The 13,959-nt window shown below is 38.4% G+C and overlaps 1 protein-coding gene across 1 annotated transcript in view; it reads left to right on the top strand.

Annotated features, from left to right (window-relative positions):
* LOC140730501 (EGF-containing fibulin-like extracellular matrix protein 1) overlaps positions 1-2,493 on the top strand; it is a 100,550-nt gene extending 98,057 nt beyond the window's left edge. Inside the window, exons 10-11 of the mRNA XM_073051032.1 lie at positions 1,275-1,467; positions 2,033-2,493. Coding sequence (XP_072907133.1) covers positions 1,275-1,467; positions 2,033-2,194 — 355 coding nt within the window. The 3' untranslated portion in view covers positions 2,195-2,493. The remainder of the gene's footprint in view (positions 1-1,274; positions 1,468-2,032) is intronic.
* Positions 2,494-13,959: the final 11,466 nt, after the last annotated feature.

The raw sequence follows: 13,959 nt of genomic DNA, 5'->3' as shown, positions 1-13,959 counted from the left end.
GATACTTCTTGACATTTTAAACACCTATGTAGAATTAGTACACTTACATTTCATAAACAAGAACATATTGGCTTATAGATGTACAAGAAATCAAAAGAACTAAATTAATTAATTGCCTGACCTAACCTGCTTTGCAGAAACACATAAGCCCATATATTGGCCCAACACTTAACACAGATATACTGTATTCTGCTTTAAAAAAAACTGTCTCATAGTTACTCATTGCTCTTCTTGAAACAATTTAATTAGAATTTTTCTATCATGGCTACATTTAAAATTGAAGGTGTTCTGCCTTCTCACACATCTCCCAAAACGTTGCTAGCATGTTCTCCCCTACTTGCTTTATTGATGACTTCATTCTCCCTATCTTACTCCAACTCTTCCCACGTCCATTATACCTTCTTCTTTTATTCCTCCCACCAGTTTATAATTCCAAACTTCCCTTCATTTTTTCTGTCATTGCCATAGGTTCATTTACACTTTGTTCTTGATTTTCCTTTATTTCTCTTTTCTGCACACATGCCCCTTTGAAAACGACCTTGTTTCTGGTCTTAGTGTTATTTCACCTTCTATATTACTATTTATTTCCCCTCCCCATTCTCTCTTTCCTTATCATACTTCACTGCCATCTGTAATTGATCATAATTACACTGCTGCCAATGAATAGGCAGATCACCTCCCAGGTAGAAGTTATTTTTCTCACATGATGCAGTATGTGATTAGATGTGGAAACCCATTCATAGAAGAGAGCCCTGGTCTGGTCCCTTAATGACAGGACTCGGGCAGAGGAGTTCAGCCCTCACTCATGCTGATATTGTAAACAAGATATACCTCCCTGTACCTGTGCATAAGAAAAGCAGAAAATGCTGTAAACACTCAGCAGGTCAGGCAGTGTCTGTGAACAGATAAAAAAAAGTCTGATGAATTCTGTTTCTCTCTGCACAGTCTCTGCCTGACCTGCTGAATATTCTAGCATTTTCTGTTTGTTTCATACTTCCAGCAACTGCACCTTCATTTTGATTTTCTATCTGTGTACAGTTTATTGATACGGTACATATCAGCATTCCCTGAAGACACTGAAAGACACACGACACATTTCCGGACCTTTAAGAAAGGTCCACCTCAAGTTCAAATTTTCATCTTCATTTAGACAGAGTATATTTCAGGACCAAATAAAGATACGATATGTAATAATTAGATTTACAGCATCGCGGGACATACAAGGACCTTACATGCTTATAATGAAAATATTGCTCACTTTGTTTCCTTTATAGTCGGTGTGTTTGTTTGGCAACTAATGCAGCCTGCCGTGACCTGCCTTATTCCTATGTGTACAAATACATGAACATTCGATCAGATAGATCTGTTCCCTCTGATATCTTCCAAATTCAAGCAACAAACATTTACCCCAATACTTACAACACCTTCCAAATCAGCTCTGGGAATGAAGGAGAATTCTACCTGAGGGTGAGTAATGCATTAATGTTTTTCATTAGTTGAATAAAAAGGTAGTCCTGAGAAATCTGAATAATTGCCAACAAGCTCCCAGTAGGATTCCATGCAATTATCATAATTTTTTTCAGGCTGGAGAGAGGATCCTATAATTTGGTTAACAATGGAAAGCATCTCTAGCAAGTAGGGGAATAGTTCAAAGTGCAATAAGTCTCTCTGAAATCAAACGTTATTTAAATTCTGCTCAGTAGTATCTACTTACAATATGACACCTCTACCTCCGTACTACAGTTGAGAATGCCTTTGGACATTTTAGAGGTGCACCAGTACACCTCAAAGAATCCACGCTGTGGCCAATTCTCCACTTATGCTCTGTCCCTTCGTAATGTGACTGCCACTCCTGATGCTCTTCAGAAGAGCTGCAACAGGAGTAGAAACTGAACAAAGGTTCTTATTGCCCATTCAGCTTTCTATGACAAGGACAACCTAACTCTTGCTCAAGAAAGAGAATGCAAAGCCACAGCTATGTTGCTAAATTTACCACATAATTTATTTAACTGATTATCTTGTGCTCCCACAGCAAACAAGTAATGTGAGTGCAATGCTCGTTTTAGTGAAGCCATTGACAGGACCAAAGGAGTACATTGTGGATCTGGAGATGCTTACAGTCAATAGTATAATGAACTACCGGACTGTGTCTGTACTGCAGTTGACAATAATAGTGGGGCCTCATCCATTTTAATCTGTGCAGCAAAGATTAAGTACAGTAATAATAAAGCATTTCTTACCACAGCATTTAACATTCTGGTCTGATTATGTAAGTTGCTTTATGAATCAATTTAACTTTCATTTTTGTATTTGTTACATGTTTTTGTACAAAGTGCCTTCAGTAATGAACTTACTAAAGTAAATATACATTAGAAATTAATATTTAAAGCTACATAAAGCTCTATAATGTTTGCTATTCAGCCAAAATTAAGCACTTATTATCATGGTGTACAAAGTTGTTTTTATCAAATAAAATGTACTTCCTATATTAAATTGGTGCCTTTGAAATATTTTTATAATTGTTGATAGTAATGACAATATAAACCAATATCAACCACATCAGTTTTCATTAAAAATTATGAGGAATTACTAATTTTGTTGCACTGACTCAAATACAGTGAAATTCAAGCCAAAGATTTAAGTGTTCTGTTTGTAATGATCAAATGTCTCTTAGCAGAAATAGTGATGCTTCCTCCAATATCAATCCTTCCTGACATTTAGAAACTCATTATAAATATTAGGCTGGTTGAACATGAATCCCACAACATCAGTGACCTGAACTTCCAGACCTATCAGTATAGCCAGGTTCAGAAGGAAGTAATAAATTATGCACGCTACCAACATTTGATGCCATTGGGGTACTATTTGCCAAGAACGTAAAAAGGACTAAAATGCCACTGAAAAGCCATTCCCAATGAAGATCTGCAAATAGATTTTTTTACACAGTCAGCAATTTATCCCTGCTACAATGGTCAAATTCTGAAGGTGTCAGCATTGCATAAGAACACCCGGGTGCGGCCCAGGTCTTGTCACCCTGGAGGGGCTCAATTCCACTAAATTAGCTTTGATATACCATTCGTCCCAGTGTCCTGAACATCAGATAGAAAGGATGCAGAAGTCAAAGGAATTCCAGAATAGAAAGTTGTTTATAGGTGAATGTGTTGTAGTCAGGGATGCACTAACTAACAAATGCCAGTATTATGCTCCATTCCTCCCTCCTTCTGTCAGTCAGACCCAGCAATTAAATCACCACAATGATTTAAATGGGTATTCTTGGCCCTAAAGATTAGATCAGGAATAGCAAGTAAAGCAATTTAAGTTGTTTATTTCCACTTATTCATCTTTCCTTTCATGTTTTTAATTATGCCATGTGTTTTGATGTTTAGCTTCAATTTTACAAACTATTTACAAGAATTTTAGCAGTATGTGAATAACGCTGAACATCAGAGTTATTAAATAAACCTATTAATCTCTGACAAACTTTCACAGTTGTTCCGGTTTAATTCCAGCTTTGCCTCCTATGAATTATTGACAGAGAATTCTGGAGCTAGATCCTCAGCAGAGCCCATCAGCTGAGGCCTCTCGTAGGTACAGAGGGGAAGGACTGAGGTCAGCTTGTTCAAACTTCTGCCAGCTGACTTGATTTCACTTCACTGGGTTCACTCACTAACTGCTATCGCTCTAACCTGGCACCAATGTTCTTCAGGACCTAGCTAGCACAGCCATTTGTAATGATGTCGTGACACTTAATGGGGTTGGAGGCAATGATAAGGACTCCCAGAGTACCCCCTCTCATGTGTAATTATTCATCAATTACAGTTCAGCATTCAACTTCCCTTGGTACAATTAACCAAGCCTCAAGATATGGACCTGTGTACCTTCCTCTGCAAATGGATCCTTGACTTCCTTGACCACAGTCAGAGCAGATCGGTAATAACATCTGCTCCTTAGTGACTAACAGCAGAAGTAAACCTCAAGGAGCTGTGCTTATTAGCTCACTGCTCTACAATCTCTACACTCATGACCACGTAGCTAAGCACAACACAAACACCATCTATACATTTGCAGATGACACCACTGTTTTTGGTAAAATCTCAGATGGTGATGAGGAGGCTCACTATCCAGCATCACCAACATCCTTGATGAAGAATGGGATCTTGGAGTCCAAGTTTCATAACTTCTTGAAAGTGGCTACACAGGTTGATAGGGTGGTTAAGAAGGCATATGGCATATTTGCCTTTATTAGCTGAGGCATTAAGTTCAAATGTCAGGAAGTCATGCCACAGCTTTATAAAACTCGAGTTAGTCTGCGTCTCGAGTGTTGCATACAGTTCTGGTGGGCTCATTAGAGGAAGGATATCGAGACTCTGGAGAGGGTACAGATGATGTTAACCAGGCTGTTGCCTGGATTGGAGGGCATGTGCTATAATGAGAAGCTGGACAAACTTGGGTTGTTTTTTCTCGAGCGGCAGAAGCTGAGGGGAGATCTGATAGAGGTTTAGAAGATTATAAGAGGCATAGATAGAGTACACAGAGAGTTATCTTTTAGAAATGTCTAATACCAGAGGGCATGCATTTAAGGAGAGAAGGGATCATTTCAAAAGAGCTGTGAGGGGCAAGTTCTTTTAAGAAACACAGAGGGCGCTGGGTGCCTGGAATGCGCTGCTTGGGGTGGTGGTAGAGGCAGAAATATTAGGGACTTTTAAGAGAAGTTTAGATAGACTAATGAATGAGAGGAAAATGGAAGGATATGGATTTGTGTAGGCAAAAGAGATTAGTTCACTCAGCTATTTGATTACTAATTTAATTGGTTTGGCACAATATTAAGGGCCAAAGGGCCTATTCCTGTTCCATTTGATGTTCTTTGTCCTCCCAGATGTTAATAATGAGAAGAGGGCATGTCCCAGATGGTGAGAGTAATTAATTGTGAATGCCAGCTTCTTGAAGATGTACTCAATGGTGGGGAGGTGTTTTCTCATGATGGAGCTGGCTGAGAATTCAATCCTCTGCAGCCTTGTGCGATTCTGTGCATTGAGCCTCCATATCAGGCTGTCATGCAACCAGTCACAATGCTCTCCTCTGTACTTCTTTAGAAATTAGCAGAAGTCTTTAATGAGCGGCAAATCTCTTCAAACTCCTAACAAATTAGAGATGCTGGCATGCTTTCTTCATGGTTGTATCGATGTTACTTTACAATCTGCCTGTTTGACGGCATTGATTACCTCTGAGTTTTTTTCCTTCCCTCTCCCTCTCTCCCCTCCCACCAGAAATGTGCATTCAATCTCAACTCAGATTTTTCCAAATACCACACCAATTTTGGAAACACGTTGTAGGAGGTGTATCACTGAGAGAAGCTTATATAACATTGAATTTACAGCATAGAATCCTTAAGTTCTGCCCAACTAATCTACCTTTGTGTTTATGCTGACGAATCTCATCTTCCCTCTCTTGATGTAACTCTGAGCTTATATTCCTATTTCAATCTCTCGTGATTACTTATTCAGTTTTTTTTTTAAATTATCTATACCATGTGTAGAACACACCTCCCAGCTGTTACTCTTCTGGTGGGTTCAGATCTTTCAATATTTAATATGTAGCTCATTATGTTCAGTGGCAAATGAAGGATATAAACACTCTGTGCCAGCTCTGTATGTTGATTGGCATCACTCAACATTTTACCACAGATCAATAATCACTCCTATAGGAATAAAATCCATTCAGCTGAGTTATGCCTGAAAATTTAAACATGAGAATTATTTATTGTGAGCAGAGATTTTTATGTGTGTTTCCATGGCAGGACGTACTGTTTAGGTAGTATGCTCTGAATATTTATAACTTTCAGATCATATCTCAGTTTTGGCAAGCAGCTGATGATGGGCACAAGCAGTATTTCCACCATGGACAAAGATCACTGCTGACACAAAGGAATCGAGTAACCACCTCGCATTTCTGACCCATGGGATCATCAAATTTCAACATCAACTTCTTATGCATTCTGGATGGGGACACCTGTGTTTTATAATCCACTGCTTGGTTACATCTGGAAAAGGCACTGCTCTTTGCCCATCTGGTCTGCACATTTAACAAATTAGAGCTCTGCAGGCACTAAACAGAAAACTTCCATTCAGGAATGTTCTGCTGCGTTCATTCAGCCTTCGCTGATTGAAGAAGCGGGTTTTTGCATATAACCTACAATGACCTCTGAGTATCAAGTTAAAGCCTTCACAATCACAATCAAAAGCCTTCACTTTTACTCGCACATGGCAAGTGATGTTAGCCTGTAGTAGGAGAAAATCTGAGATGACTTTTCTGAGAAAGAAAAATGCATTTATCCTTTTCACATCATAGAAAATGAACTTCAAGATAAGTCAGTATAATGGTAAAAGCATTCAATATTCAAGTTATTCATGTGGTTATTGTAAATAAAAGATTATTTCTCTAAGATCTGAATAAAAACATTCTATCATAAAATTAAGATCAGGTCACTTTCTTGGCGCTTTAGAGATGAGGGGCCAGCAAGAATTAAGGCCAACAAAAACTTGAAGAATGCCTTGAAGAGCAATCGTCTGTACAGATGAGGTTGGCCAAAAAACGCATGCCATTTGTAATTTTTTGTGAATGAAAAACAGAAGTTGTTGCTAGTTCCATCAGAATTGATTTTAATAAGTAACATGTTTAATTTAGCTGCTCACCACCACTCCTCAAGTCAACCAAAACCACTTAAACAAAGTAAAATGCCATCATCGGAACATGGGTACTTGTTCCTCCTGCAGCCAGAGATGGCCATAATGTTTAAGTTCGCCTTTTTCTTGTAGGGAGTTTGAGTTCCAGAAAAGAAACTCTTTTGCAGACATCAAAGATAATTTTTTAAACTTTTCCTCTTCGCATGAAAACTGCCTTTAATGATTGACATTCAATCATTGTAATGGAGATAACTAGTTAACAATTAAAATTAATAATTAGTAACAGTAAACTCCTGTAAAGCAGCAGATCCATAGTGATGAGATCAAAGAAGATTATAATAAATAAAACAACTTGTGATTAACCTGCATAGATGTACTTGTCTTTTTCATAGGCAATCCCTTATAATTAAGAATGACTTGCATGAATAAGGGTTAAGTGACATTATCAATGACCCACCCACCCACCCTCTCTACTCCCCGGTTTCATTTAGCAAAAACTAAAAAAGAGTGGAAGTACATATCACCATGCACAAGGACAGTTTCTACCCCACTGTTAAAAGACTATACATTAGTACATTAAAATGAACTCTTGGCCACATAATATACCTCGTTAATTCATAATCTACCTCATTGTGATCCTGTATCTTGTGGTTTACCTGCATTGCATGTTCCCTGTAGCTGTTACACTTTATTCTGTGTTATAATTGTTTTATCTTGTTCTACTTCAGTGCACTGTGTAATGATACACTATATATGAACAATATACAAAACAAGCCTTTCATTGTATCTCAGTACATGTGTCAGCAATAAACCAATTCCAAATCTAATATGGGATCTGCAAACTCTCCAGGGGATGAGGTAGAAGATGTCTGATGGGGTGGGTGGGCAGGCTGTGAGGTACACAGGCACTCCTTCTGCCTTTTATGCAGGGCTTCTATATGCTCCTGATACATGGACTCCAAGTACCGAATCAGGGATCGATACTGAGGGATCTTTCTCCTCTTTGAGGGATCATGGGTGATGGATTCTCAAGAGTCAGTAGGATTTTGTATTTTTGATTTGCTTGTTCCTCCATCCACCTGCTAATCTCTTCCCATGGCAATGATCAGAATAGAGTCTGCTCAGGCAGTCTGGTGTGAGGCATTCGTACAATGTGGCCTGCACCTCAATCTGTAATTAGCACCTCGATGGTAAGGATATTAATACTGATATTGCTTCACCTATTCTTCCAGTAAATTTGAAGGAATTTGCAGGGACAGACAATTCCAGAGCCTCAAGGGAATTGCTGTAGGTAGACAGAACACATTAAAGAGCGCTGGGGTCATTGCTGCCCAATGAACCATGGACATTGAATCAGGTTTTGATGTTCAACCTGCATTTTCAAAGGCTATGTATGTCTTTTCTGAATGAAAGTTCTTGAGATATGAGAGGCTGTCTCTTTTGTTCGGTCACACCTTGAACTTTGAATCTGGAGGACAGTTCTGTACACTGATAGGGGCTGCATTGTAAACTATTCATTAGGATCGTGGCTTGAGTATGTCATGAAATAAATATAAGATGGCGGTGAATTCCTGTGGGCTGTCAAATTTGTGCAGAGTCCTCTATAGCTCTTCATATGAATACTGTAAACTACCAGTCAGTAAATTAACAGACAGCATGTTCAGTGTATTGTAACGTATTTCACACATGGTTAAGATGGCGATGACTGGCCAATGTTATGACACAAACACACAAGAAAATAGGAAAATGAATAGGTCGCCAGGTCCCTTAAGCTGATCTATGCAGGCCTCAACTCCTGTGATAGTTCCTGGAATGTTAGAAGAGGTTACACAGAATGGGTCTATAACCACCAGTTCCAAGACCTTTCAAGTAATTAGCTATAATCCTTTAATCCTTTGATGACTTGGCCTCCGCCAATGCCTGGGGAAGAGAATTCAGAGATTCATTGCCTTTGAGAAAACAAATTGTACACCCCTTGGTTTGAAAGGACTGTTTCCTTTCTTTCTAATTAAATCTCCTTGTTCAGGACTATTCCACTGACAAAAACATTTTAACCCCGCCCTGTCAAACCTATTTGGAATAAGATCAGTCCATCATTCTTCAAAACTCCAGGGAATTTAAACCTATAGTGTGTAGCCTCTTTTAACAGGGCAATCCTCTCATTCCAGGAATAATCCTAATGAATGACATACAGTATAGGTATTTTTTCATATCCTTCTTTTAGATAATGAGATCAGAACTGTACATAGTATTCCATGTGTGGCCTCACCATTGCTCTGTACAACTGATATAAAACCTCCCTAATCTTAAATATCAACCTCTTCTAACTGAAGTTTGCCCTGTTAACTTGTTTCACTTCATTACTAAAATTTTGTTACTCACTCAAAAGAACACCTAAGTCTTTATGAATTCCACCCATTTGCTTTCTTTTTTAATTTAGATTATCATCTCTGTAGCGGTTACTTGAAAACAAACCAAAACCGTTGAGTTTCTGACCCAAGGTAATCGATACTATATAACACAATTCCAAATAATGACTTTCCAAATCAAAAAAGGTATATTTGATCCTTTATTATGAAACCAGCAAAGATGAATAATCTCTCAGCGATAAAAAATTAATGAAACTAAATTAATTTTTGGTCTCATAGTGATATTAGCGGTATTAATAGCAATATTAATGGTCTAATAGTGATATGAACAATATTAATAGCGATATTAACTGTCTAATAGTGATAGTTGCAATATTAATGGACTAATAGTGATATTAGCAATACTAAGTGATATAATAGTGTACTTAGCAGTCGAATGGCATAACCAAACAAAGAGAGTGGTCAATGAAAAATATAATTCCCCGTGGCTCACCCTCTCTCCTCTAGACAAAATTAAACTAACTGACAAAGTGTGAATATGTAACAATACTCATTTGCTTCTACCACGCCCCTACCCATGTGACCAATTACCATAATAAATGTACCACAAAATACAATACAGACAGAAAATAGATTCATGGCTCCTACAATCTGCCTTTTGATTTATCTTACCAAAGGACATGGCCTTACACTTCCTCACATTAAATACATTTGCCAGGCTTTAGCCCAAACAGTCCAACTCTATCCTACTGCAGAACCACAATATCTTCATCACGACAAACCCTTCCACCTACTTACATTCCAACAAACGTGAAAACCTTGCATTTCATTCCTTCTCTTCAACAAAAAAATCTTCAACTGCCTTCACAGTGAACCTATTCTAACACAGGGAGAAAATAGCAGGGTACAGTATTTTCTTACAATAGTACTGCATCGTTGGAAATTAGATTTAAATCCAAGAGTGTAATGCAGTATCTCATGCGATTTTGGCTGCTCTGCTACTCTGAGTGTGACATGGAGTCAATTCACATTAGAGAGATCATATATGTAATATTTATAACTGACCACATTAGTCATGAGATTGGACAACAGATTATTGACTGAGATGAACACAGTGTCAGAACTGTTGACATTGAATGAAATCAGGATTGCAGAAGAATAAGCTGCAGCTCTATGTTATCAATTTAGAAACAATGGAAACATGGTGTAAGATAGGAAATAAAAGCCAGGATAGATCATCAGGTCTTCCTACCTGCCATTCAAGAAGATTGTTGATCCCAGTTCCTCTTTCTTGCACAAACCTATATATCCTCCAACTCTCTAAATATTCAAGATCACGGAGACTGCACTAATAACAGAGAATGTACAACAATTTACAGATTATGTGAGATGAGCGTTGTCCCAAAAGAAGCTGAAAATGGACAATGTATAGATAGTTCCAACTAAGTAAGTGAACATACTGGATCTTGTAACGGGCAATTAACCTGGCTAGGGGTTTAAATTGTCAGTCAGGGAACGTTCTGGGAACAGTGATCATAATTACACAAGCTTTAATGTAGTTCTGAATCAGGATATGTCTAGCCTTGGGTAAAACACTAAGCTGGGGGAAGACTAAATACAGAAGTTTTAGGCAGGATCTATGAAGAGTGGATTGGGAGCAGCTGTTTGGGGGTAAGCCCACATATGGCATGTGCAATTCCTTTAAAAAGCCAGCCAGCTAGAGCTCTTTGGGGACGGAAGTTATAGATGGCAAAGTTCCAGAACCTTGGATGACAAAAAGATATTGTAAGTTTAGTCTAAAAGAAAAAGGAAGCAAACATAAGTTGAAATCGGACAGGGCTCTTGATAAATATAAATTAAGAAAGAAGGAACTTAAATTAGAAAGTGGTCATGAAATCTCCTTAGCTGGTAAGATTAGTGATTCTCCAAGGAGAAGGATGGTGAGATTAGAGACATAGGTGACACTTCAGACCACCTTGTCCATGACGACCTGGTCTTCTTCTTGCATCCAGACCATATCTCTTCAAACCTCTCCCATCCATGTTCCTATCCAAACCTCTCTTAAATGTCACAATTGAACCATTTCCACTGGCAGCTCATTCCACATTCACACCACCCTCTGAGTGGAGAAGTTCCCTCAGATTACCCTTAAATATTTCACCTCATATTTCAAAATTTTGTATACCTCTCTAGAACCTCCCCTCAGTCAAATGCACTCCGGGTAATAAAGTCCTAGCCTATTCAACCTTTCCCTATAGCTCAGGTCCTCAAGTCCCGGCAACATCTTTGTAAATTTTCTCTGCACTCTTTCAAGTTTATTGACATCTTTCCTGTGGGTAGGTCACAATGCAACCTCACCAACGTCTTATACAACTTCAAGATAACAACCCAACTCTTGTACTCAATGCCCTGGTTCATGAAGGCCAATGTGCTAAAAGATCTCTTTCTAACCCTATCTGCCTGTGAAGTCGCTTTCAAGGAGGTATGGATCTGTATTCCTTGATCTCTTTGTTCTACCACGCATTCAGAGCTCTACCATTTATTGTTAAGCCTTAGCCTAGTTTATCTTCCCAAAACACAAACACCTCACAGTTGTCTCCATTAACTTCCATCTACCATTTACAGCCCATTTTTCCAGATGAAAGTTTTGATAGTCTTCCTCCCTGTCCACTATTCCCCTATCCTTGGTGTTACCTGTAAATTTACTGATCCAGTTTATAATAAAATCATCTAAATCATTAGAGAAGGGTATTTTGGGGCATATTGATATTAAGAAGGAAGAGTTATCATAAGCCTTAAAGTGGATATTCCTAGGGTCAAGTGGTATCTATCCCAAGATACAAAGAGAGGCAAGGGGGAGATTGCTGTGATCTTGACAGAGATAATTATATCCTCTTTCATCACAGGTGACAACTCAGAAGACTGGAGTATAGCTAATGTTGTTCCTTTGTTTAAGAAGGGAAAAAACAGGGAATTATACTTTGTTGAGACTTACATCAGTGGTAGGGAAATTATCACAGATGATGGTCCTGTCACACATTTTTGATTGAGGTTTTTGAGCAAGTAACAAAGTTGATTATGAGGGTATAGCCGTGAACATTGTCTACATGGGTTTTAGCAAAGCATTTTGACAAGATCCCTCATCGATGGCTGGTCCAGAATATTAAGCCACATGAAATCAATAGTGGGTTGTTACGTTGAATTGTCTCCATAGAGGCATGTTTTTTTCTGACTGGATGCCTGTGACCACTAGGGTTCTGCAAAGATCAATGCTGGTATCTCTGTTGTTGGTAATATATTTGTAGACAAAAATTGATTGAGTTGTATATAGTGAAAAAGGTTGTTGAAAATTAGCAGAGAAATGACAGATGGAATTTGATGCAAACAAATGTGAGATGTTGCATTTTAGTAGGGATCAAGGAGTTCAAAGCTATAGCTCCTTTAAAGTGGCAACACAACTGGCCAGGGTGGTAGAGGAGGTGTACAGCCTGCTTGCCTTCACTGGTCAGGGCGCTGAGTATAAAAGTCAGGTCATGTTACAGCCGTATAAAATCTGAGGCCACATTCAGAATATTGTGTACAGTTCTGGTCGCCACACTACAGAAATGATGTGAAGGCTTCAGAGAGAGTGCAGAGAGGTCAACCCAGATGTTGCCCGGACTAGAATATTATTTATCAAGAGAAGTTGGACAAACTTGGATTGTTTTCTTTAGAAAGTCAAAGGCTAAAGGATGACCTGATAGAAGTATGTAGACAAGGTCTTGTTTCAGGATGGAAATGTCTGATACCAGAGGGGCTAGGTTTAAAGTGAAAGGGTTGAAATTTAAAGGAGATTTGTGAGACATGGAGAGCGGTGGCTGTCAGGAACATACAGCCAGGAGCAGTGGTTGAAGCAGAAACGATAGCAATGTTTTAGAAGCATTTAGACAGACACGTAGGCAAGCAGGGAATAAAGGAATACAGACCATGTGCAGGAAGATGAGAGAGGTTAAGATTGGCATCATGGTTGGCATGCTTATTTATGCGTATTCATTGTTTTATTATTAATGTATAACAGAGACAGGCTGAAATAAATGAAATATTTTAGAAAACCTGTTCAAAAATTATCCATATCAATCTTCTAAAAAGACATTGAAAATAACATTTCTAAATAGTATTGTTATTGTACATATGAAATGTGAACTGAAAGTTATAAGCTTTGGTGCATATTCATAAAATAGCAAGGAAAGGAGAATAAACTCACTTTACTCTCTGGGTTGTATTTGGTTGTTTTGAGAACTATCTACATGGCACTAGTTTCATCAATAAGGCTGTTCCTGCTATGTGAATAATAATGTGTACAACAGGTCTGTGACAATTTCAAACACATTATTTCTTTTCTTCTGGTTGTGTACGGTTCGGAGCATGCCATGCATCTTACGGTTGACAATAAAGATGGAAGGCATCTTCTTACATAATAGTTAGCAATGGTCCTTCAGTTTGGAGCAATGAACTGTACTTAGAAATTCCAGAAGTACTGATACCACATAATAACTGTAAGATGTCCTTTTATTTTTTTTCCCCCCAGACTGAATGCTTGTTGAGTTGCAGAAATGGAGAAATCTTTGTCAGAGCCCTGGGGAGTGGGGGCAATTCTGAGAGGTGATAGTTTTCAGGGGCTGTAAAGGGGGTCAGTCTCAGCAATTGGCAGCAACAGGTTCTGATTACAGAGTTGAGAGGGAGTTATGTGGCACACCAACTGCAGTTAAGCATTTTGGTCTCTGTTTATGATTCATTTTGGAATCAAGGAAATGATCTGAGATATTAAGTAATTGGGAAAACATAGTGAAGGGAAGAATAATCAGAAAGGTAAAAAGTATAGAATTGTATCTCCATCATTCATTAAACTTGTTTGCTTAAAGTAATTA

Source organism: Hemitrygon akajei, chromosome 7, assembly GCF_048418815.1.
Source record: "Hemitrygon akajei chromosome 7, sHemAka1.3, whole genome shotgun sequence".
NCBI classification, from domain to species: Eukaryota; Metazoa; Chordata; class Chondrichthyes; order Myliobatiformes; family Dasyatidae; genus Hemitrygon; species Hemitrygon akajei.
The sequence above is the reverse complement of the archived record's forward strand: the minus strand, read 5'-3'. Positions and strand labels throughout refer to the sequence as shown.